At 46.1% G+C, this 24,064-nt stretch overlaps 1 protein-coding gene across 5 annotated transcripts in view; it reads right to left on the bottom strand.

Annotated features, from left to right (window-relative positions):
• The window catches only part of ZMYND8 (zinc finger MYND-type containing 8), a 1,749,249-nt gene that overhangs the window by 1,602,349 nt on the left and 122,836 nt on the right, over positions 1-24,064 (bottom strand). For all 5 annotated transcript variants that reach the window (XM_069651296.1, XM_069651297.1, XM_069651293.1 and 2 more), the window contains exon 3: positions 20,561-20,709. In XM_069651296.1, coding sequence (XP_069507397.1) covers positions 20,561-20,709 — 149 coding nt within the window. The remainder of the gene's footprint in view (positions 1-20,560; positions 20,710-24,064) is intronic.

The following is a 24,064-nucleotide window of genomic DNA, read 5'->3' as shown; positions in this document are numbered from 1 at the left end:
TTCGTTATACTGTAGTTGGTTGTCAACTGGCGATGCTGCAACTGGCTGGTCTTGATGGTCGGGTGACTGTACTACATAAATGTTGTCATTATCGTAGTACTTGTCTTGATCCTGGCTATAGAGATCCTCCCCCGAGACCCTGCATGGTCATAATAATATGGGTCTTGCAACGGGTCTTGATAATGAGAGCTGTATTGGGGTCCCGAGGCCGGAGTCCCTAGAGCAGAGGTGCTGGGCTGGGGCTCAAGGCGGGATTTCTTGGCAGGAGGCAGCTCTGCTGCTGCCTCTGGCTGTGAGGCACCCCCGAGTACTGTTAACTGACATGGACGTCTGTCCATAAAGTCCACGAAACAGAATATTCACCCTAAGATCTTGTTAAATTGTTCTGGTGTAAAACGACACATTGGTGGGAAGCCCGAGATGACAGGGCCCTGGGAAGGGGCAACATCCCTTAGTAGGGGTGGTTCTTGTGGGAAAGCTGTCTTTATGGCGCATAGCCCCAGAGAGGGTGTCTAAGGGAGTGGAAGACTGCCATTAACTCCCGAGGCCACCCAGACATCGACATTTTGTGTTTTTTCAGAGACCTTGCCTTTAGAAGGCGCTATCATGTTTTTGAATTAGTGCTTGTATTTTTGGTGCCTTTTTAAGCGAAGCCGAGATTCCTTTCGACGCCTGTTTTTCGGCGTGCAAAAGGAGGGACTTATATGCGGTGTCCGAACCGACATTTTCTTTTGGTTTTCGGGAGCTGTCAATACACAAAATCGTGCGCGATGGCCCAGAGGACAGCGAGGTACCTGAGGCTTAATCCCCGGTCACCGCATGGGCCTTGACGCTTGACGGTGTTGTTGAGGGTCAGCCGTGTCTTTAGCGTGTTTATGCATGTGTGCAGTGGTCGCATAGTGTCTTCTCCATCACAGAACCGCCGACCTGCTTCTCGGAGTTGGGGGACTGCACTTGGGGTCCGGACGGCACTCATGACTCTGTAACTGTCCTCGCTGGAGTCTTCCGTCACGTCCATGGAATCCTCAGCCTGCATAGCGTGAGCAGACAAGCGTTTCATCCGCTGATATTTTAGGGTTTTCGGCTGGAAAAGCCGTCAAGATTTGCAGTGCTTTTCGGCGTGATCCCTCGGGAGAAAGAGGCTGCGCACGCAGTGCGTGTCTTTCCACTGAAATGTACGACGGCAGGAGGGACAACATTTAAATGGGGTTTTGTCCATTATGTATGAACAGGGCAGTTGGGCGAAAAGAGAAGAAAGGGGCTAATAGGATAAACATTCTCTAAAAAGGAGTCACTGTAGAGAGCCTTCCCCCTCTCTCCCTACTGTACTGGGGCGAAGCCCAAAATGGCCCGTAATGCCGCGCCTGGGCGTTGATCGGTCGTCAACGCTGTGGGTGTTCGTCAGGAGACGTCGAGTGGATGAAAAGTTGTGCTGCGAGGCGAACAATAAGCGAAAGGAAGAAATTCTACCAATATAACGTTAGTAAATCAAAGGCATTAGCCTAGAAGAGAACTTTGCAATTTCGACCGACCTCGACAAATAATAATCTGAGAGACTTTGATGCATGAAGGACCATGGGTACAGTGCACACCACACTAGGGATAGTATTACTAATCACGCCATGTCGACGTCCGTTTTAGAGTTTGGAAAAAAATATTGTAATATTCTCCGTCTTCCACTAGATGTCGGACTATGCAGAGCATGTGATCTAAGCGGATCCACAAGCCCCAGAAATATATATATAACGTTTAGGACGACCATTGGAAGAAAATGGACGACGGCTTGTGTTGAAGAATAAACCAGCTACCTTGTAAACAAGCCAAGGAACACAAATTGAAGAACTGATGAAAAAGCTGTTTTCATGTGCAGAATAAGGGAGTATATTACCCTGAAGTCAAGGAGGTTATTTCGAGAGATGGGCGCAAGGCACAGAGAGGGGCGAACGAATAGACCATGCGCATGAGACATATTTCTGCTAAGATTAGGAGGGCAATCGCTGAAGCCAAGTATTGAACAACCACAAAGGCAAAAGGCTATGTGAAGTCGAGTGTGCAAGTAAAGGCCAGAGAAGTTAATAGCACCCTGGTTAATTAAACCAAAATTGACATAGTCATGGTCTTCTGGCACGTGATGAACTCGAAACAAAGGCTATTCATTAGAGCTGTGCTCACACTCCCTTGAATGTCCCAGAACAGTGAGCAGACTACAAGGTCAACTACAAACGATAGACTTTGGCTAAGGATCAGGTCGATGACATATGATGCACTAATTGGGATAACAAAGAACAAGTTGGCACAGCTTGAACACCTAGGTTTCAATCTGTTCACGTGCTGCTAAAATGAGCCGAAAGTCCAAGGTTGGATAGGGTTGCCAAGCAATCAAAAGGCCTGCAATGCACTTTCATTTTTTTTTTTTTAAAACGTATTTTATTGGTTTTGATAGAAAAAAGAAAAGAAAAACGTGCAATACAACAAGAAATCAACATTGGTTTGAACTGGGGAGGAGACGGTGAGGGGGAAACAAGGGGGGGGGAACAAACAAATCAACAACAGTCTTCATGTTGTAGCAAACTTACAGTGGACGGGTGGGTTAGGGGCAGTGACCCAAAGTTTCAGGAAGCAAGAGGGGTCAAACACAGGGGTGGTTCCACCAATGCCGGCATCCGAGCAGTGTCAATGCAGTGGTGTGGGACTTCAGGGGGGTTTGTAGTCAGCGCTGAAGCGTATGTCTCTGAGGAGGGCCTTCCATGATTCCAAAGTGCCACCTTCGGTTTCGCCACTGTTCGTGATTCCTTCCTGCCAGGCCCTGGTTTCAGCTGTTGTCCATCTCTCGAGTTCTTTGAGCCATCTCTCTTGCCTGGGGCCCGACGGCGTCTTCCAGGCCATCGCTATTGTTCTTTTAGCCAGGATACATGAGATGTCCATTAATTTAACAGCGTGCTTGGATTTGCTAGGTCTGGGGTAGGTCCCCAGGAGGCACTCGCCAGGAGTCCATTCGTATCTTGTCATTCCGGCGTCCATGCAGGTCTGTTTGGCCTTGGACCACAGTGCCATCGCCTTGGTGCAGGTCCAGAACATGTGAATCACATCTGCTTTATCATTCCCGCACCAGGGGCATGCAGGGGAGGATGTCTTATTGAAGGAGGCAACCCTATGTGGGGTCATGTATGTCCTGTAAAGAACGTTCAATTGGATCTGGCCAAACCTGGTGTTCCTGGATACTTTTTTGGGAAATATCAGCGCTCTTTCCCATTCTTTATCTGAAATCGGGGTCTCAAGGTCCGCCTCCCATTTTGTCCTCAGATCTTCGCATTTAGGGTTGGTTTTATCACATAGTCTGCTGTAAAGCCTGGAGACAGGTCTCCAGCCGTCCGAGAGGTCATGCATCTCTTGTAGCAGAGGGTCAGGGGAGGGCTCCTCCGGCCATCCGGTCCATTGTTTCTTAGCAGTTTGTTTGAGGCGATGGTACCAGAGGAACTGGCCCGGGGGAATTCCATCGGCAGCCTTAAGAGATTCGAAATCCCTGAATTCTCCCTCCTCATACATGTCGCTCCATGTGTAAATGCCGGCCTCTTCCCACCTCCTTGCCGTAGAGATGTCTGCAGCCGTTCGACAGGTGTCTGCTAGGATGGGATTGTCCGGAGAGTATGGGTGTCGTATTCGCCTGATGCAGCAGGACCTGGCCCATATCTTTCTTCCCAGGTCAATCACCATGGAGGGGACCGGGGGTTGCCATGTAGGGTGCCATAGGATCTCCTTGGGGATCACATTGTCCAAGGGTTGCCTCAGCAGTTCGGTCTCTGCTGAAGGCTCATCCGAGAGCCATCTCGTTATGTGACTCAGCTGGGCAGCCAGGTAGTACAACTGGAGATCCGGTAACTTTATTCCGCCTTCTTTGTGTGGGAGAGAGAGGACGGACAGCGACAGTTTATGCCTGTGTGGGCCCCAAAGGAAGTCCCTGATGATGGCCTCCAGCTTCTTGAAGAAGGACGGTCTAATGTAATGGCAAATGTTTACGAAGAAATACAGGAATCGGGGGAGTACGATCATCTTGACAATCGCTGCCCTGCCCACCATGGCCAATGGGAGCTTGGACCAAAACTTTATAGAACTTCGGAGACTCGTGATGGCGGCCTCGGTGTTGTGTTCATGCATGAGTAGCGGGGTGTGGCTTATGTTGATCCCCAAATAACGGAACTGGACCAGTTGCCAGCTTATTCCTATCTCTGGGAGATTGTTTTCCGGAATGTTGCGTAAGCCCGCCAAGGGGAAGGCAGAGGACTTATTCCTACTAAAGCGGATCCCTGAGTACTTCGCATAGTTGTCCAGTATCTCCAACGCGGTTGGCGCGTTAACTTCGGGGGAGCTTAGGTAAAGAAGGACGTCGTCTGCATACAGGGATATTATGTGGTGTGCATTGCCCACCTTAATGCCAGCATCGAAAAGCTGCTGCCTGAAGTATAATGCAATCGGTTCCAGGCCCAGTATGTACAGCATGGGTGATAACGGGCAGCCCTGCCTTGTTCCCCTTTGTATATCCCAAGCCGCTGAAACCACTCTTCCCGTTCTTACTCTCGCCGTCGGGGAATTGTAGAGGACCTCAACCCACCTGATGAAGCCCCCTCCAAAGCCAAATCTTCTCAGGACCTCCCTGATCCACTCCCAGTATATGGAGTCGAAGGCCTTGATGGCGTCGAGCGACAACACCGCCAGGTCCTCGTCCCTGTCATATGTTTCGGCCATTACATGCTGCAACCTCCGGAGGTTAGCAGTGGTGTTGCGCCCAGGAACGAATCCGTTCTGATCTTCGTGAACGATGGAACCCACCACCCTGGCTAGCTTGCGGGCCAATATGGATGTGAGGATCTTGGCATCGTAGTTTAGCATAGCCAGAGGGCGATAGGACTCACAGTCGGTGGGCGATTTGTGTGGCTTGAGCATGGGGACTATTATGGTTTCCTTCATGGTGTTGGGGAGAATCCCATCCGTGTGTGCCTCCTGGTAGACCTCGTGGAGAACTGGGGCAAGGATGGACTCATACGCTTTATAGAACTCAGGTGGGAGGCCGTCACTGCCAGGGGCTTTGTTGTTGGAGAGGGACCTGATTGCCCCTTGAACGTCCTCAAGAGTGATCTCGGTTTCCAGCTCCTCTCTCTGCTCGAGCGAAATGTGGGGAAGTTCTATCTCCTCGAGTGTGTCTATGATGTCTGCAGCAGGAATCTGGGTCTTGTGGGTATACAGTTCTGTGTAGAATTTAGCAAAGGCTTCATTGATCCCTAGCTGAGTCGAGTGGGATGACCCATTAGCGTCCCGTATCTCCACTGGGAGATGTTTGGGGTGTTCCCGTTTGCAGAGCCATGCTAGTAGTCTTCCCGGTTTGTCCGATTCTTTATGAGATCTGGCGGTGTGCGTGGCGAAATCAAATTTTTCCAGTCTTTCCCATGCCTGCTGACATTCTGTGCGGGCTTCCTTCAGCTTGGTCTCTGTCTCCATAGAGTTGTCGCATGTGGACTCCAGTCGGGAGATCTCAGCTTCCTGTGCTTCCAGGGTTCTCCGCAACTGCCTGCGAGTTCCGCCGGCTCTCGATATGATTTCGCCTCTGGTCACCACCTTCATTGCTTCCCATAATGTGCCCCAGGAGGGGACCGAACCGATGTTGTTCTCCAAGTATTCTTCCAATTTTTCGGCAAGGGTTTCCCTGAACTCGAGGTCCGCAAGTGCCGCGGTCGGCATCCTCCACATGGGGATCGGGGGTCTGGGGCCTCTCATTTGCCATAACATGGTCAGTGGGGAGTGGTCGGAGATCGTCCGCCCCAGGTATTCTGTGGTTGCTATGTGTGGGGTAAGTTCCTTATTGATGAACAGATAGTCAATTCTTGTGTGAACTCCGTGTGGAGCTGAGTAGTGGGAGTAGGACCTGTCGGTCGGATGGTGTTCCCTCCAGATGTCCACTAAGTTGAGTTGCTCCAGAGTTTCCCTCAAGGCACCGGATGTGAGGCTGCTCGGGCGTGGGGGGGGCAGCGATCTGTCTGCACTCGTGTCAGCAACACAGTTGAAGTCCCCTCCCCATATGAAGGTGCGGTCCCGGTACCGAGTCAGCTTCGTTATCAATGTGGCGAGGTACGCCGATATCCCGTGATGAGGGAAGTAAGAGTTGATGAAGCAGACTGGGGTTTGTTCCAATGTGCCCCAAATCGCTGTGAATCTCCCTTCTTTATCTTGTTCACTTCCCTCCATCTGGAAGGGGACGTCCGGGCTTATCCATATTAGCACCCCTCTGGCGTATTTAGAGTAGGGGGACCCTCTAACAGTCCCAGCCCATCGGTCTGCAATTTTAGACATGGCCTCCGTCGTGAGGTGAGTCTCTTGAAGGAGTGCAATGGAGATTTTCTTCCTCCTGAGGTAGGACTGTATACGATTGCGCCTGAGGTATGAGCCCATGCCCCGCACATTCCAGGTCATTACAGTAAGCTGTGCCGCCATCCGGTTCGAGTTTCAGATTTGGTGTGGGACTCTGGGGTCCGACTCCACTTTAGTCTTGTTCGGGTGGGCTGCAGGGGGGATACCACTGCATTTCGTTCATCGGTGTCATGTCCCAGACCCATCTCGGTCTGCGTTGGCAAAAGAGGCATGAAGATTGTACAACTAATAAAACTAACAACAAAACTTAAACTGGTGCGCCCAGCAACTACAACATTGTCGCGGTGCTCAGGCGCTCTCGAGCCGTCGGAGCCCATCCGGGAGTCGGGCGCGAGCTGGGTCAGGCAGGTGCCCAGACCGGGTAAATACTACGCTGGGGGTGGGGCAAGGGCCTGGCGGCAGAGCCGAACGAGGCCGTTTCCAAGTGAAAAAACTGTAGTTGGATTATCTTCTGTATTCCGGTCTCACGTGCGATGTTTCTTACATGGGGGTCGCTGGGGGGTTAGGTCTCAGTCTGTGAGTTGTCCTTGCCATCCGCCAGGTTATTATCCTCAAGCCACATGTTGGCCGCATCTGGGTTCTCGAGAAATACCACTCTCTCCTTGTAGACAACCCTTAGGCGCGATGGATAAAGTAGTCTATATTTTAGGTTCAGTTGTCGGAGCCGGGCTTTTATCGGGACAAATGAGTTCCGCTCTCTTTGTACCTTCTGCGTGTAGTCCGGATAAATGGAGATTTTGGAGTCTCCTCGCTCGATGGGGCCCCCCTCCCTGGATCGCCGTAAGATAGTTTCTCTGTCCTGAAAGTTCAGTATCTTAGCGATTATGGGTCTGGGGTGCGATCCGGGGGGAGGGCGCCTCTGAAGGGATCTGTGGGCCCTTTCGACAGAGAATCCCTGGGTCAATTTGCCGGCCCCTATTTCTTGTAGCAGAAGGGTTTCGACGAAGGATGTGGTATTTACTCCCTCGTTCCCCTCCGGGACCCCCAGGATCCTGATGTTGCTCCGTCTGGCCCGACCTTCAGCCTCCTCCGCCTTTTCCTCCAAAAAGGTGACTTTCCTCTTCAGGAGGACAACTTCGGACTTTATGGCTGTGATGGCCGTGGAGGCTTCCTCTGCCGACTGTTCAACGGTCGCGACCCTCTCCGTTAAGTTGCGAGCGTCTTGGCGGATCAGTTGAATATCGACTTTGAATTCGTCGATCTTGGAGTCTATATGCGTCTTTAGCGAGGCTATAGCATCAAGTATCTGAGAGTGGTTATCGGCCGCCACCTCTTCGCTCGACTGGGCAACTTCAGAGGAGCTGGCCTTGGATTGAGTGGGGGTCTTCGCCCTGGTGGAAACAAAGGAGTCCATGGTGGCGGCTCTGGTCTTGTTCTTGGCGGCCATCTTGGGGCGATGGTTGCGGGTGTTTTAGGCCTCAAAAGTTAGTTCACTTGTGAGATCACTGGTGGGGCCCTTCACCTGGCCAAATATCGGGCCGTGAGCTGTGGTCTGCCCCCGTGTGTGATGGTGTGGTCCGTAGAGGTGGTCTCTAGAAGAGCGGAGCCTCTCTTTTGCTGCTGCCTCTCCCCGCCGGGCCCTGGAATCCGTTGGGGGAGGGGGTACCCCTCGCAGGCACCGCTATGCTGTGCGGGGCGCCATCTTGGATCCAGTAAGAACGGGAGGGGGGGAGAACCGATTCAGGGCCACCGGAGTCTCAGGGGGGTCCAATTTGGTGGGCCCAACAACTATTCAGGTGCAGGGCTGCTTCGCCCAACCGCTCGTTCCTTTTCAGAAGTCGGGGTCGCACGCGAGCCGGAGAAAAAGGATCAGGAAACGGCGTCACGGCCGGAGCTCGGCGGATCAGCTACCGCTCGCCATCGGCGCCAAGCCACCCCTGCAATGCACTTTCATATACAATGTTGCAGTTATTAGCCTGCTGCCATATTCTCTGCTATCATCAGTATGTGACATGCGTAGAAGTAGCTCAGGGCGTGTCCTACAGACAAGGGGCAGCCAATGAGATATTAACATTTATCTAATTCTATAAATTATTGTTAATGTTAGTATCTGTATAGCCACAGTTAATTTTTTGAATGCTTTGAATCCGATTGAACAGACTGAGGTTTTGGTTAGGTAGTTGCCTTGAGTTAACAACCAACAACACTTGATACTATTGAGACTATGAGTATTTTAAGAATCATAAAGTTTTGTACGTTAGCACAATTTTATGATGAGTGGGTATGCACAATTATTTTTTTATTTTTTTATGATTCCATTTGAAGGAGGTCTAAATCATATGAAGGCTTATTCTTATCATGATGTTGTTGTGTATGCATGTTATATTTGCTGCCGGACAAATAATGTTTTCATCAATGTGTTTAGTCTTGTTTGAAATATTGTGAATTTAATGATTGAAAAAGTTGAGTAACATCTGCTAAATCAATAAGAAGAAAAAAAATAATAAAAATAAAAGCTAGCAAAAGCTGCTTACTTGTGGGTTGCCAACAGGGCTACTCACAAGGATTCTGCGCAAGCACACTTTGGTGTGAAAAATCAAGCATCTACTTTCATAGCAGTATTTCTCCCTGCTTTCTTTCATTGAGATTAAAGCAGTGTTCTACCATCTTCCTTTAGTCTGTCTGATTATTTGGTCTGTGATAATTATTGGTAATCCCATCTAGCACAAGGAAATGCTTCAAGGTGCTAGAGCAGTTTTGTATTATAAATGAGTGCTCGGGAGAGAGGTGCTGGCCTTTCAGGGTGCAACCACGCAGGTGGAATCGGCAACTAACCACCTGGGATCCACCGATATCTACCTGCACCTCTCCGCCGACCTTCATCTTGGTGTCGCTGGCCCGGGTCGGCTCTCACTGCAGTCCTTTACCTCAACCGCCACACCGGAGTGCACCACTCAGCTACGCAACAACTGGCACGCCTCAAGGCTCTAGAAAAGTAATGTTCAAATCATGGACAAATTTGTTTGTATTTCGTTTTTAAGTGAAACAGGTGAAGGTGAACCGCAGCGTCTCTTTAAAACAAACTAAAGTATCAACACCCCAGGGTGCTAATAGCAATTAATACCTGGCGAGGGTGCAATCAGGATGAAAGAACCATTCCGAGACTCCAAACGGCTGGAAGCTGCCATCGTCCCCCGCCGGGGACCCAGGTACGTTTTTTTTTCTTCTCCCCCCCTCCCTCTCTTACGCCCTCCCAACTGCACTTACCTTCTTTTTTTTGGGAGCGGATGCGCTCGGAACGCTTCTGTGCCCAGCACGTCCGCTCCCGATGGCCGCCATGGAAAGGGAAAACAGACAGTTTTCTCTTTCCATGGCGGCCGTTTTCTTGGTCTTTTTTTTTTCTGTCCCAAAACACTGCTGCGTCTTCGGGTCAGAAAAAAATGCTTTTAGTGCCCCTGTCTCCCAGATCCTGCGGGCCGGGGGGATAATAGATATATCCCCCTCGTGGCGGGGGCATTACCAGAGTCGGTAATGCCCCAGGGCCACCGCGAGGGGCATATTGCTTAATTAATTTCACTTCATGGGCTCTGCTCAACTCTGAAAGCGGTATTTATTGCTATGTTGAAATAAGTTTATATCAATGACAGGCAAAGGCCATCTTTTCCATCGGAAGTTGCCAATTACATGGCCTGCTGTAACAACAAACTCAGTACTTATTCTCCAGCTCTGACTTTTCTGTAACATTATGAACTTTTTGATGTATGAAATTTCAAAATGTGTCCTTACACAGCACATGATGGGAAGTATAATGAATATGGGACATTGCCCTGTTCAACACCGACTGCACCCATCTGCACTGAGCCTTCTTACACTGAAAACTGTTTTAGAGCCTTTTTGCCATATTTATTTTGTGTGATTTTTTGTGTCCCTTCACACAACTAAAGTTTACACTTTACATACAAAGCTCACCAATACCATACTTCAGAAATACACAAATATGCTGCAAAATTGGTAATCAAATAGGTTTGCTAAGAAAGATTTTATTTTGCCAAACAAATCAATTTCTGAAAACTAATTTATGCCTTCCGTGGTCATTTTTAAATCTAAAAATGACTTAAATTATTTTTAGTAAGACTGTACACATTTTGAGCATGTTTCACTTTTCTCAGCACGAATTGGCAAGTGCAAAAACATTTTTCAAACTGTGGGATTTGGACCTTCATTTGGCATTTTGGACGCCCATGTCAGTCAAATACTATTCATGTGATATACCACTTTCCATGCCATGTGAGGTGAATATAGTTTGCATTTTCAAACTCAGTTCAGTTTAACAAGAATGAATCTGCTTTTTGCACCCACAATATTCTCCAAAAGCTACATGAATTCCAGCCCCAATGACGGACTAGTGGTTATGATTTTACTAACATATCAACAATTCTATCATTTGTGTTGTCATATGAACGAACATTAAACTTTACTTCAGTGGCCAAACTGCAAACACTTTACATGCATGTGCTTATAAGTGGGAGGCTGCATAACTGTGACCTAAACAAATCTGCACCATCCATTAAACACTACTGCCTTGCAACAATTTAAAAGGAAAACCAGGTTTCGTTAATCTGTGTTGCAACTTATTATTATTCTTTTTTTATTAGCACTTTGGTTTTCAAAAAAAACCTTTGGCTATTCAGTTAATTATATAAAACGAATGTACTAAACTGTAGTTAGTTAAAAACAAAATTAAAAAGTCACATACGTATTTCATCAAAAGTTCTTCCTTATCCAAACGGTCACGTAAGTCCACTGTGGTTCCTACTTGATTCTCACTTCGCTTCCAATTTTATGTACATCTACAAGTTTTCCTCCTCTTAAATTTTAGACTGCAATCTCTGCTGCCAACGCAAGTGGCTCCGTCACTGTCTTCTCGATTTTTCCAAAAAGAATCAACAGAAATTTTGTTACAGCTAGATTAATTGACATCTTTTCCCCTTCCAACAGACATCTCCACCACAGCTCTCTTTCTCTGGACCGATGGTCCTTCCAAATGTGTCCTAGGTAAGTCTGTCATTCCCGTATTCCTGTCTAAGAGTCGGACATTCAAGAGTCAGATGTTTCAAGGATTCAACTACCTTCATGTCTTGACATAATCTGCAGTGTTTCAGTTCTTCCTTAGTTCTATTCCTGTAGTTGTTATCTCTACATGGCCAGAGATTGAGACAAAATCTTAAATACCCCTATCTCAAAAACCAGTTTGGGAATAGCGTCAGGTACTTCAGTTTGTGCGGGTCGGCCCAGAAATCTTTGTGTCCTTGGTACTTGTGTAGATCTTCATTCATTTCAATTCAGTCAAGCACGTACATTTTTTTCTTCACCTGGTCAGGATTCTTTAATAACGATTCTTCAGATTCATTCAGATTTCGTAGGATTGCCCAATGTATTTTAACCCATTCAGATAATATTGGCTCAGTTTGGTTGTCTATAGCTTTTTTTAGGACTATGAATCCACGCGTCGCAGTTTCTTCCAAGCATTTCCGGAAGAAACTAATTATCTTCCACTCTGAAATTATTTTCATTGATGTCAATGCTAATTCTCTTCTTATTATTTGAATTGGATAAGATTTGGGCAATTGACGGGTCGTTCTCCAGAATATACCTTCTAATGATGACCATATTTTGGCATCCAGTAGAAGAGATGTTTCTGCTCCATACATTAGAATTGCCTCCACTTTAGCTCTATAAAAGGCCACCAATGGTTTCAGGGAAAATCTACAGAATCGAGACAACAAGATCTTTGATTGTCCCGTCAGATTTTTTACTTTGTTCCTCAGGTCCGCAATTCTGGGTAGTTCACTTCTACTATTGTTGACACAGACCGCTAAATAGATTAAGGCAGAGACTTCCATGATTTTTTTGTTATTTATTGACCATTCTTCTCTCTTAGTTTGTTGCCCCTCTTAGAGTTACCAAATCTTAAGATTCTGGATTGATGATCATCTTGTTAGCATCCACATATTTCTGCAGGGCATTTAGTTGGTGTTGCAGACCTATTGCGGTCTGGTCAATTAAGTCTGTCATCCGCATAGATTAGTCTACCGACTGTTGCGTTTGCTGTTTTTGCTGGAAAGAATCTTAAACCAAGAAAAGCATCCTCCATGTCTGAAGTAAAGAGATTATATAATTTGGCGCCAACGGGCAGCCTTGCTTTAACCCTATGTTTGTAGGGATAAACTCAGACAGTAGGCCTGCTTTATTTAGCCTCACTCTGAATGAAGTATCTGTATGTAGGTCTTTTATGTTATCCAGAATAACTTCCGGGCAATTACATTTTTTTTTCTCCATAGGTGAGATCTTTTCACCATATCAAATGCCTTATATAAATCAATGAAGGCCACATCAAATTTCACCTCCTTATTTCTTAATGTTCTTGCTTTTAATAAGTTTAGGATAAATATGTTCAAGGGAGTTCCTCGCCCCTTTACAAAGCCAGATTGCCATTCATCTCTATGGCCTATTGATTATGCCCATTTGATCAGGGCTCTTAACAGGATGGTGGCGAAGATTTTTCCCGCCACGTCCAATAAGGCAATTGGCCTATAATTTTCCGGGTTAGTTCTTATTCCTTTTTTAAAGATGGGGATCACTACACTCGTCTACCACGTGTTTGGGACTTTTCCGGATTCTAGGACGTATTTATTTAGTCGATGTAGGACTTTCGCCCCTTCTACTGGGTCACTTTTTAGCCCCTCGTTAGTTAGTCCATCCGGGCCCAGAGCTCTCGAGTTCTTCAATTTCCTGATGATGTCTTCCAAAGTAGTTGTATCAATATCTAATGGGTCTCCATCTATTGTCGTTGAACTCATTAAACTTATAGATGACTCCTGTGGATGTTGCATTTGTTTGTAGTACAATTGCCATTGAGTTTCCGGAATCGGATTGGCTGTTCGAGCACCTTGTGATGTTTCCCTTTCGTTTATCAAGGCCCACATGTCAACAGTATTTCTATTACAAATGGTGGATATAATTTTCTGAGAACCAAGATTTAACATTATTTTATTATGCATAATTATCCAGTTATGATATTTTTGTTTAGTTTTCCGAATTTCTGCTGCTTTGTAGGTCACATTGGTTTCCTTTAGTTGTTTTCTTTTTTTTCTGAAGGCTCTTTTCTTTAAGACCACTGCCCAGTCGTATACGTGGCGGGTTGTCATTGTTGGTTTGGTACTGCCCATCTTAGTGATAGTATGAAAAATTTTACGTAGCGGGACATAGTCAATTGTCTGAAGCGTTGATTGCGATTGGAGCTCAGTTATCATTGTAAATAGATTACTGTTCAGAGTAGGCAATTCAGCTGGTTGCATTTTTAATCTGTTTCTGCCGTATGGGTAAATTTGTAATTTTCTTTTTTCAGAAAAATTGGAGCATGTCAGCTTGACCAGCTTATGGTCACTTGATTGTGTGGTTCTTACTTCTAGTTTTTGTATAAATCTTGACATCTTCGATGAGACCGTAACATCATCAAGTATTGCCTCTGCTTTCTGTCCCTGCCAAGTTGGTTTCCCCGGAATATCGCCGTTTGTTATCCCGTTTAGGATTATCCAGTCTCGAGATTGTATTGCCAATCTCCAAGCTATTGCTCTTTTGTGTTTCAGGGTTATCGTTACTGGTTCATCTCCAATTGCATTATTGCTTTTGTCTAAGCAAGTACAATTGAGGTCACCGGCTATTATTATCAGAGGGTCAGGCCATTTTCCTCTTTGGTCATCAATCAAGGATAAGATATCTGTCGGAAGGACATTGTTTATTTTGGCCCCCGGAATCCAATATATTTTTATAAGGATCATGTACTGAGGGTGTATTTCGTCAGCCAGTTTTGGTACTTTCACCAGTAGCATCTGAATATAAGGCGACGGGTTTGAAGAATACAGTACACTCTAATTTAGATCGTCTTTTATAGCTATCAGGTGGCCAGCCATTGGTCTTCCTTTAATCCCTTTCATTGCTGGATTTAAAAATACACAATATCCTTCCATCAGCGGTATCTCTCTTAGCCACATTTCTTGTAGACATAATACTTCTGGTAGTTCTTCTACAAATTCGTTTTTTGTTAGTAAGTGGCTAAATCCCCTGGTGTTCCATGTTATGAGGGACCAGTTTTCTGGTTGGCCTTCCTTTAAACATTATTGGGTTTTCATTTTTTCCGCTGCTAGTATGGCAAGCCATTCCCACATTGCCTGTTCTCCGTCCGGGAACTGAGTCGGCTGGGCTTGCTGCATGGCTTTTTTATGTATGTCGTATGCCTCTCGGAATCGAGCTTTCTTTGTTAAGATTCCCTGTTCTTTTTCGGCAACAGCCAGTGGTTCTTTAATTTTTTCAATTAGATTGAAGCCAAAAGACCATAAAGTCCTCTCTTCAGTCAACAATAATTGGTGGATTAATTGTGAGCATGTGAAGACCCGGACTCTATCCATGTATGTTTTATCTGGAAATTCAATTAGGGCTATATCATTGGTACATTGGTAACAGTCTTAGCACGTTGGCCCGGTTTAGAATTAGACCATCATTTAGATGTAATATTCTTTCCAACAATAACACTCTGCCCTTCTCTTCGTAGAGCTGCCTTGGGTTAGATAGTCTCAATGGGCTTACCAATACATTTTTGGCTTCAGTGTTTTGGTTAGAATTCTCTTTGTTATAGTCTTGGTAGTTGAGCGTATGTGGAATTTTCGTCCGATTAGGGGCCACCAGTTTCAGCACTGGTATGCATAACGGCTTTCCTGGCACCTCATCCACGATAAGTTTTAGTTTTTTTACACCAGTTTTGTGGTGTTTGTTTGGCTCTTCTTCTACTTGGTTTATAACTTTTTTGCTTTTGTCTCTTGACTCTGCATTGCTAAGCAGCATTCTGTTCGGTATTTGTTTATGCATCAGAGTTTAATCTTTGTTTCCTGGCTCATCTGGTTGGGCCGTTACTTCCATTTCCGACTGCTCATCCACTTCTTGTTCGCTTTCATTTTCTGATGAATCATTACCAGATCTATTCGTTTGAGATATAGATTGGTCCTCTCCCGAAATTGAGTAAGTTGACAGATCCATCAGGTCTATGTCAGAATTGTCCTTTAAGTTTCCGTAGTCAACCTCTATGCTTGTTTTGTCCAGGTCAGACTTTATTTGGTCGACTAGATAGTTGGGCCGACCTTACACTGCTCATGACTTTTGGCATTGTCAAGCTTTTAATGAATGATCTACTTTTACTAGTTATGTGACCTCTGTGTTGCTTGATTCTTTGGTTTCTTAATCGTCTGTAATAAACGTACCATTCTTGGTTTCCGTTCAACACTGGCAGAAGATTTCTGCTTTATCAATATTGCAGGTACAGTTGACACCAAGTTAACTTTCTTCTTAAAAATGTCACATATGTTCGGTTTTGTCTCACGTTGATGAGTCGGGATCCTTCACGACTTGTTGTGCCATTTATGGCCTCTGTCTTAAGTTCTTTCTTTTCCTAGGAACTCGTCTCACTTGACCCAATTGTAATGCTCACCTGGTTCCCACGGAGGCGCGGCGTCGAAGGCGCAGAACTCTGAAGATGGACAGGAAGGGCCCCTCTATTCTGGCTTCCCTGGCTCGTTGGATACCCTCCTGTGCGTGAAAAGGGAGTATTACCAACTGTGGAACAATGCTCAAGCCTCCCACTGCCTTCCAACCCTCCACGATACCTCCTCCACGATTCCCCGTGAAGCCTCACCTTAGGGTTTGGAAGGATGAGCTCTCCATCCTGCTTCTGATGCAGGGGCGCGTTGAAACCCAGTTACTTCACTGGATTGAGGATTGATGGGAGTTCAGGTAAGCTTGACTGTTCAGGTAAGGCGCTGTAAAAGTTCTGTTCAAAAGTTCAAGCTTAATAATAATGTTCGTTGTCTAATTGCAGCAAGCGCTAATGCTTATGTCTTTTTCCCCATAGGGGCCGGGGTCCGGAGATGCCAGGAAGCGGCAGGACCCGAAATGCAGTGGGAATAATCCAACAGGTAAGACTTAAAAGGAAACTGAGCTTTCCTTATTCCTTTTCTCCCTCTCACCTTTGTTCTTGTCTTTTTTCCTCTAGGCGCCGGGGCGTAGCTGAATCCGGAAGATCGCTGCTGAAGATGGAAGCGCCTTGCAAAGGTGAGTAAAATGCAGCGCTGCAGCGATCGAAACGAAATGCCTTTAAAATGATGTCTTCCTTTTCAGGGCCGTTGGAGAAATGACTCCGGAATGCAGATTTAGCAGGTAAGGGCTTTTCTTCTCCTATTCTCTTCCTTTCTCCCCTTGCAGGTGTTCCAGGGTGCTGGCAGGCGTGGCTGAAGTCAGGATGCAGGAGCTGTCACAGTGAGCGTCCAGCTGCTAGGTGCAGAACAACGCGAAGCATGTGTGGCTGTTCGGGTGGGGTTTAAATAGCCTTGGAAGAAGTTCCTGGTATGTATCCTTCCACCAATCAGGTATGTATCCTTCCCCGACCACACCCGGGTGGTGAAGTAGTCCTACAGGTTAAGTAGTCCCATTCAGGCCTCAAGAGGGCCTGGATGAAGCAGCAAGGTCTGCATCAGGTAAGTGTGCACCCAAGCACTTAAACACATATCCTCTTCTATGAGCCTGGCGCCTGTGGCGCCAGGACTGGGGTCCGCTATGAGCCTGGCGCCTAAGGCGCCAGGACTGAGTCCAAAGGGCCCCGACTTGGGCCCGCTGAGACTTCCCTGGGGAAAATGATGTCTGCCTCTGGGGTTGCTGGGCCCGGCCTGGCTCCTTAGAGGTAGGCATCATGACACCAATTTAGCTTCTACCTGGATCACGTTCGGGTACTGATTTATTTGTTGGGTCTCCTGGTTTCCATTCAATGGGCCGGCCTCCGACTCTGCCGAAGCTGGTTGCTCCGTAATTATTTGCTTCTGTTTGGGATTTCCCTCGTCAACTTGCTCCCTCTCGTTATGAGCTGGCGTGGGGGTCATATGCCTAGGTTCATCAGTAGAGGGAATTGCATCTTCAGTGATAATGTCTCCTAATCCATCTATTATCTTTCTTTGAGCCCCCTTTAATGGGCTCCCTTCTGTTGAAGCTTGTTGGGATAGTATATCAATGTTTGATTTTATGTCCCCCGTTTCCATTAACGGGAAAACAGGGTTACCAAATCCCCCTACTGACTCTCTTCGCATACTTTTCCATCGCTCTCTCTTTTCTTTCATAATTGGGTCCAGGATGGTGTGCAATGTTTGGGAAATTCTCTGTTTGACGTTTTCCATGTTATTTTGTAGTGCCGTAATAAAGCCTTCAATGAAAATTGTCTTAGAGTGTACCATTGCGAGAAATGTAGTGTGATCTTTTAAGGTATCAGTAGCTTCTTCGTGCAATTTCATAAAAGGCGTCAGGATTGCAGCCATTGTTGTCACCAACAGAAAGTTATCTTTTTCAGATCTTTCTTGGGTTGAGCAATATTTCTAGGGGTTTCCTATAGCCTTTTGCAGGGTCTGTGTATTTATTATCGCTGCTTTAATTTGTGGAACTATCATTTCTAGATCCTCCACTTGCTTTGTTCGTATATGTTGATTTTTTGTTCCCCACGAGATAGGTTGCGAGGCTCTATCAGTGGTCAATAAATTTCTTTCCATCAGTGAGGATTTCTCTAATATTATTTCATCCGGAATTTCACTCGTTTGATATTTTTTGACGTTCTCCTTTCAGGTAGGGGCTACTATCATCCCTACCTCGCTTTAGAGACACTTGTTTGCCAAAGAAGAAGTTAGCTCTATCCTGACCATCTGCTAATGATAAGGATTGCAATTTCCAGATCTTTTTTTCCTGACCAGTATATCTTATAAATTGTGTTTTATTCGGTTTCAGCTCAGATCTTCTCCCGTCAATAGGTTGCGATTTCCATAAGGCTAAATGATTGGTGGTTGTGGCATGATCTTTTATTTGCAGGCATGCCTTTACCGTATTTCTTTCCATGGGGCTGCATGCCCAGATTGCCGTCGCTTTTGGAGTAATTAGCGCTCCTTCCTGTAAGGTATGCGCCTCAGCAATACGGCAATCGTTCAAGCTCTCTGCTGGACTTGCCAAGTCTAAGAATTGTTTAATACTGTTAGTGTTTACTTCCTCCTGTCCATAAAAAACTTAGACTTTCGTTGTTTTGTAATTCCGTTATTTTTATGAGTTGACTCCATGCTGGTGATTTTATTCATCTCTTCCTGTTTATCATTCTCGTGATTTCTGGTGATTTCACAGATTGAATATCACTACCCAACAGCTCGATCGGGTTAACTGACATGCTTAAAACTGACCTTTTTTCCTCCTCTCTAAACTGTAAGGCAAGTAAGTTCAAGTGTTGCGCCGTAGAGTTTACAATGTTCACATCAATCGTGAACGGACACATTATTCCAATATGTTTTGGCTGGTCACCTCGTACAAGTGTCTATGTTGTAGGATCACTCTCCCACCATGGCGATGCTTCCTCTAGTGCCTTAAACTCTGTAGATTTGATTCCCAATACAGCTACTGGAGTTATTACTGGTGTTGTTGGTGGAGGGCCAAGATCCCATCATCTGACCCAGGGCATGGTGTTACAGTGGTTTCCTCCATTTTTAAGCTGTCACCTTTCCGTGAAATTGACTCTGGCTCTGCAGGTTCTCCTTCACCTTTAAAGCCTAACACCGGACCCTCTACTACACTCAGCCACGCCTCACTAAGTAGCCAGGTTATGACTACCCGCGAGCCATAGCAGGAGAAGGGATATTCCGGCACAAGTAGTAGGCTATGCGGAGAGACTTCAGTTTTGTCTTTGCCGTTTCAAATTTGCTCCCCGCATTATTTCCCTTATTGAGGCTCCTCAGGCAAAACCACGTTATTACACAGATGTTAGAACAGCTTCCTTGTCCCCCCCACCCCCGTTGGGGTCCTCCGACTAAATCAAACAACGGTGCGGCAGCGTAAAGAAAAGTAAGCTAATTACAACCGACAGGGTCAAAGGGGATTCGGCCCCAACAGTCTCCCGTCTGTTTTCAAAAATAGGCTGGTTTAGTCACGACTAGGTATAATAATTTAGGTCTCTTCGCGCCTGACCCTATCCGCTGTATTTTATTTGCAGGCAATGTAAGCAATGCAAGTCAAATCACACTATAATCTCCATGCGCCCCTAGCCAATTTGGAGGCCTGGAGATCCTTCCGCTAAATCTAATATGTTCGAAAATTGCATTGATGTTAGTCTCCAGTAGTCCAACGGGCTGCCAACAGGGGCAGCGGCAATCGTTGAGTGTACTTTTTATTTTCAATGGGCTTTTAGTCATCTATTCAGCAGTTAGAAGTTAGCATAGCCAGTGACCGCAAGGGTAAATGCGAGGGGCTTCTCACGTCACTTCAGCTCCTCGCGATTATGTTTGTCTGGCGATGTCAGTGCCCAGACCGCCCAGCGTCCAGACAGATATCAGCCCTTTACGCATCAGGGCTTAAAGCTGCAGGGCTGCTGGGACCCCAATTTAAACACATTTCCTCCTCCCACCTTCTGTGGCAGGGGGCGGGACCAGAGGGTGTTAAAGGCACTGCACTTCCTTTTGTATTCTTTCTTCCAGCGGGAAGTTATCCTTATCTTGATCCAACGCACAGCAAAGCACGTGTTGCTGAAGCGCTGTATGCGCAAGAGGAAGGACAATCAACACGGATCAGTCGAAACAAAGGCGTGGACCTAAGGACTTCTATTACCCAAGTAAATGTCTCTGTGTTGCAACATAACTTGACCCAAGACACTATTCACCACCTACCTTAAAACTTGGAACAGAATAGTGGTTTATGTTATAATAAGCAAATCGCTAAAGGAAACCTTCTCTGTGATAAACTACTAAACGATGATTGACAGCTCTGCTGGTAAATTAATGTCTCCAAAAACCTACAAACATTTTAAATGGCTGCAACATGAACTGGGGATCGCTGAATCAGACATTGTGATCTTGCATAAAAATCTCCTTAACAATTTTTAAGGATACAAGATGCACTAGTCAAAAGGTGCTACTAGATAAATTACTCAGCAATAAAATGTTAAGTCACCATCAAGCTTTATCGAGTAACATATGATGTTCTGTGTGCATGTGGAGAATTGCAATTCATGTCATGGGCATGGTAACTTCCAACATAAATTTCATATCAATGTATATAGGTTTCATTTAAACAAACACATTACCTGATCTTTATTATTATGGTGTCCTGTGCCTGGTTTCTTTTTCCTTTTAATTGGACTTGCTGGGGTTTCTTGTGGGGAGTGGCCATTTGAAGAGTGCTGAGGGCTTGGAAGCTTTCTCTTTTGTGCTATGCGCTCTGCAGAACCAGGATCTGCAAACAATAAAATATGAAGGGGTTACATATGCTTTAAGAAATAAAGTAACACATCCACCATAAAAGCAGAGGATAGCATGCAAGTAAGGATGCCTTGTGCATCTTTTTTGATCCAATCCTTATTGATACTAGGTGTCGGACGACATGATTCTAATGAGACTGCTGTCAAAGCGTGAGGGGATCAGCAAAAGGCTTGAGATGAATGTAACTGTATTCATCAAAAAGACTAGGAAATGACTCAAACAACTCTAACAGGGTTAGAATAGGTAGGAGATTGGAATACTGGCCAAACTGAGAAAGTTTGATAGTCACTTTCAGTCTTATTTTTAGCACATGGATCACTTCTTTCTTGGCTGGCACAGAGTTGTCATAGCATCGTGCTGGTCCTTCTGGATTTAGCTACCAGGTTGCACAAACCAGTATCCTAGGTCGTCACTAGGGTGGAGGGAGTAGTGGTGTCCAGGAGGGGGTAGTAACGGAGAGGAAAGATTTGTGACATTGAAGGGTGGCGGCAGTAGTATGAGTGAGAGACAGACATAGGGAGTAATGGTGGCTGGAGTTGGGAGTAGAATAGGATATAGAACCAGGTAAAAGGGGAAATGGAGGAAACCAAGTCGGTCAGCATGTGTAAAAGGCATATGCCAGATCCTCTGGGAATTGAGATAAGGAGAGTGCCTTTAAATTATTCCAATCAGTGAGATTAGACAGCAGGGGGTCAATAGCCTCTAGATACTAACCTGTAGTTAAGGGTGCCTGGGTTGTGGCGGGAGATAGAGAAAGAGAGAATGGGGTGGTAGAGAGATGGGGGGAGAAGGGAGAGGGGTGGGGGGGATAGAGGGGGAGAGAGAGGTGGAAAAGTGAGAGTGGGAAAGAGAGAGAGGGGGGGAGAGAGAGGGGGAGAGAGAGGGGGAGAGAGAGGGGGAGAGAGAGGGGGAGAGAGAGGGGGAGAGAGATGGGGAAAGAGAGGGGGAGAGAGGGGGAGAGAGGGGGAGAGAGGGGGAGAGAGGGGGAGAGAGGGGGAGAGAGGGGGAGGGAGAGGGGGGAAAGAGAGGGGGAAAGAGAGAGGGGGAAAGAGAGAGGGGGAAAGAGAGAGGGGGAAAGAGAGAGGGGGAAAGAGAGAGGGGGAAAGAGAGAGGGGGAAAGAGAGAGGGGGAAAGAGAGGGGGAAAGAGGGGGGAAAGAGAGAGGGGGAAGAGAGAGGGGGAAGAGAGGGGGAAGAGGGGGGAAGAGGGGGGGAAGAGAGGGTAACAAAGAGAGGGGGGAGAAAGAGAGGGGGGAGAAAGAGAGGGAGAGAGGGAGACAGCCCTGGTGCCCTGCTGAATCAAATAACAAAAACCCTTTAACTATGGTGGGAGTCATAGTATTCCAATCAGTGAGATTAGACAGCAGGGGTCAATATCCTCTAGATACTATTTACATTCATAAATGGTAATCAAAAAGCGAGGACTTCGTTTTTTTTACTCAAATTCAATATTGGTTTGTCCAAGATTATGTGGTGAAGGTCTGGTTGTCAGCTATTGGTTGTGTACTGTTATCTTCATTACCAGAGATAAGGATTTGAAAGCTTTGTGAGAAGTACAGTCCCAATTGCGCCAATCCATGGTCTGTTAAGGCTTGAGAAGGTGAGAGCCAAAGAAATATAGTCTACTACTCTTGGTGATAACAGTCAAAGATTATTTATTCGCAGATGATTTCTACTTTCTACACGTGTTTGACCCTTTTTTAAGATCAAAAGGGATCCTCGGGAGAGTTTCATGTCCTTATATTGTCAGTCAAACTAAGTAAATTAGCTCGTAGAATGATTATATTTTTCTGGATATAGATAGAAAAAATGTCTGCAGGGTCCAGTTCAAAATATTCACTGGCCTTGATTTAGGTAATAAAAGTAGATTTTGTTGGCAACAACTCCAGGATACGGATAATTGGATCCCTCTCCAATCTATGGACTCTCTCTACTTTTATGACCGAAATCAAGGCCAGTGAATATTTTGAACTGGACCCTGCAGAATTTTTCTATCTATTTCCAGAAAAAGATAATCATTCTACCAGCTAATATGTTTAGTTTGACTGACAATATAAGGACATTAAACTTTCCTGAGGATCATTTTTGATCTTATAAAAGGGTGAAACGTGTAGAGAGTAGAAATCATCTGCGGAAAAAAACTTTGATTATTATCACCAATAGTGTGAGACTATATTTCTTTGGCTCTCACCTACTCAAGCCTTAACATACTATTGGATTGGCGCAATTGGGACTGTACTTCTCACTAAGCATCCTCTAGATACTAACCTGGGTTTAAGGGTGCCTGGGTTGTGGGGGGGGGGGAGAGGAAGAGAGAGAGTAGGGAGGAGAGGGGAGAGAGAGGAAGAGAGAGAGAGTAGGGAGAGGGGAGAGAGAGGAAGAGAGAGAGTAGGGAGAAGAGAGAGGGGTGAAAGAGAGGGGAAGAGAGGGGGGAAGAGAGGATTAAGAGAGGGAACAGAGGGGAAGAAAGACAGGGAAGAAAAAGAAGAGGTGGGAGAAAGAAAAGGAGAGGAAGAGGGAAAGGGAAAGGGAGAGAGACAGCCCTGGTGCCCTGCTGAATCTAATAACACAAACCATTTAACTCTGGTGGGAGTCATAGTATTCTTTGAGCAATATTCCCCACTGAGGAGATAACTAAGAAACCCTACACTTACCCCATAAACTCTAGACTGGCTACAATGGAACAGGAAAGTAGTGGTGAAGCTGGACCCAGCAAGGAGTTACGCAGGACTAGGGGTAACACGGAACACTCCCCAACACTTCTGTGGACTAATTTATTTCATAAAGGAGGGGAACAGAGAAACTACCACAGTAATCACATGGCTGGCTGGACATTATGACTGAAAGGGGGGCGGGCCAGGATCCCTTCTGAAGACTTCCTGTGTGAATTCCATCCCACAACTGGAGTTCTTCGGCTCAGCATAGGCAGGGATTAGCACAGCAAGTGGCTTCAGTGGCCAATGGGAGTAGAGACAATCTTCTAGGCGGGAAGTGGAGGGCTAGAAAAAGCCAGCAGAGCCAGTAGGCAATGTGTTCGGGTGAGGGCATAGGAAGAGAAAGGAGGACCAAGAGACCAGAGAGGAGTGTGGAGCAGTCGGAGGAGAACTGGGAGGAGACTTGGCATGCCGGGAGAGATTAAGGTGTTGGGATTGAAAGAGTTGTATCAAATTTTGTTGTATGCTTGGGGGTGAGGTAGTGATTGAGTAAACTTCCAGAGAGTGGCGGCTTTGAGAGTGGCTGACAAGACAGTTGCAGAGAGAAAGAAGAGCGGGAAAGTTAAGGAGTTCAGATATGGGGGCTAAGAGGTGGACCAGAAGATGAAGGCAGAGAG

Source organism: Ambystoma mexicanum, chromosome 3p, assembly GCF_040938575.1.
Source record: "Ambystoma mexicanum isolate Mex_15411 chromosome 3p, UKY_AmexF1_1, whole genome shotgun sequence".
Classification (NCBI taxonomy): Eukaryota; Metazoa; Chordata; class Amphibia; order Caudata; family Ambystomatidae; genus Ambystoma; species Ambystoma mexicanum.
Note: the sequence above shows the minus strand (reverse complement) of the source record. Positions and strands in the feature narration are given on the sequence as shown.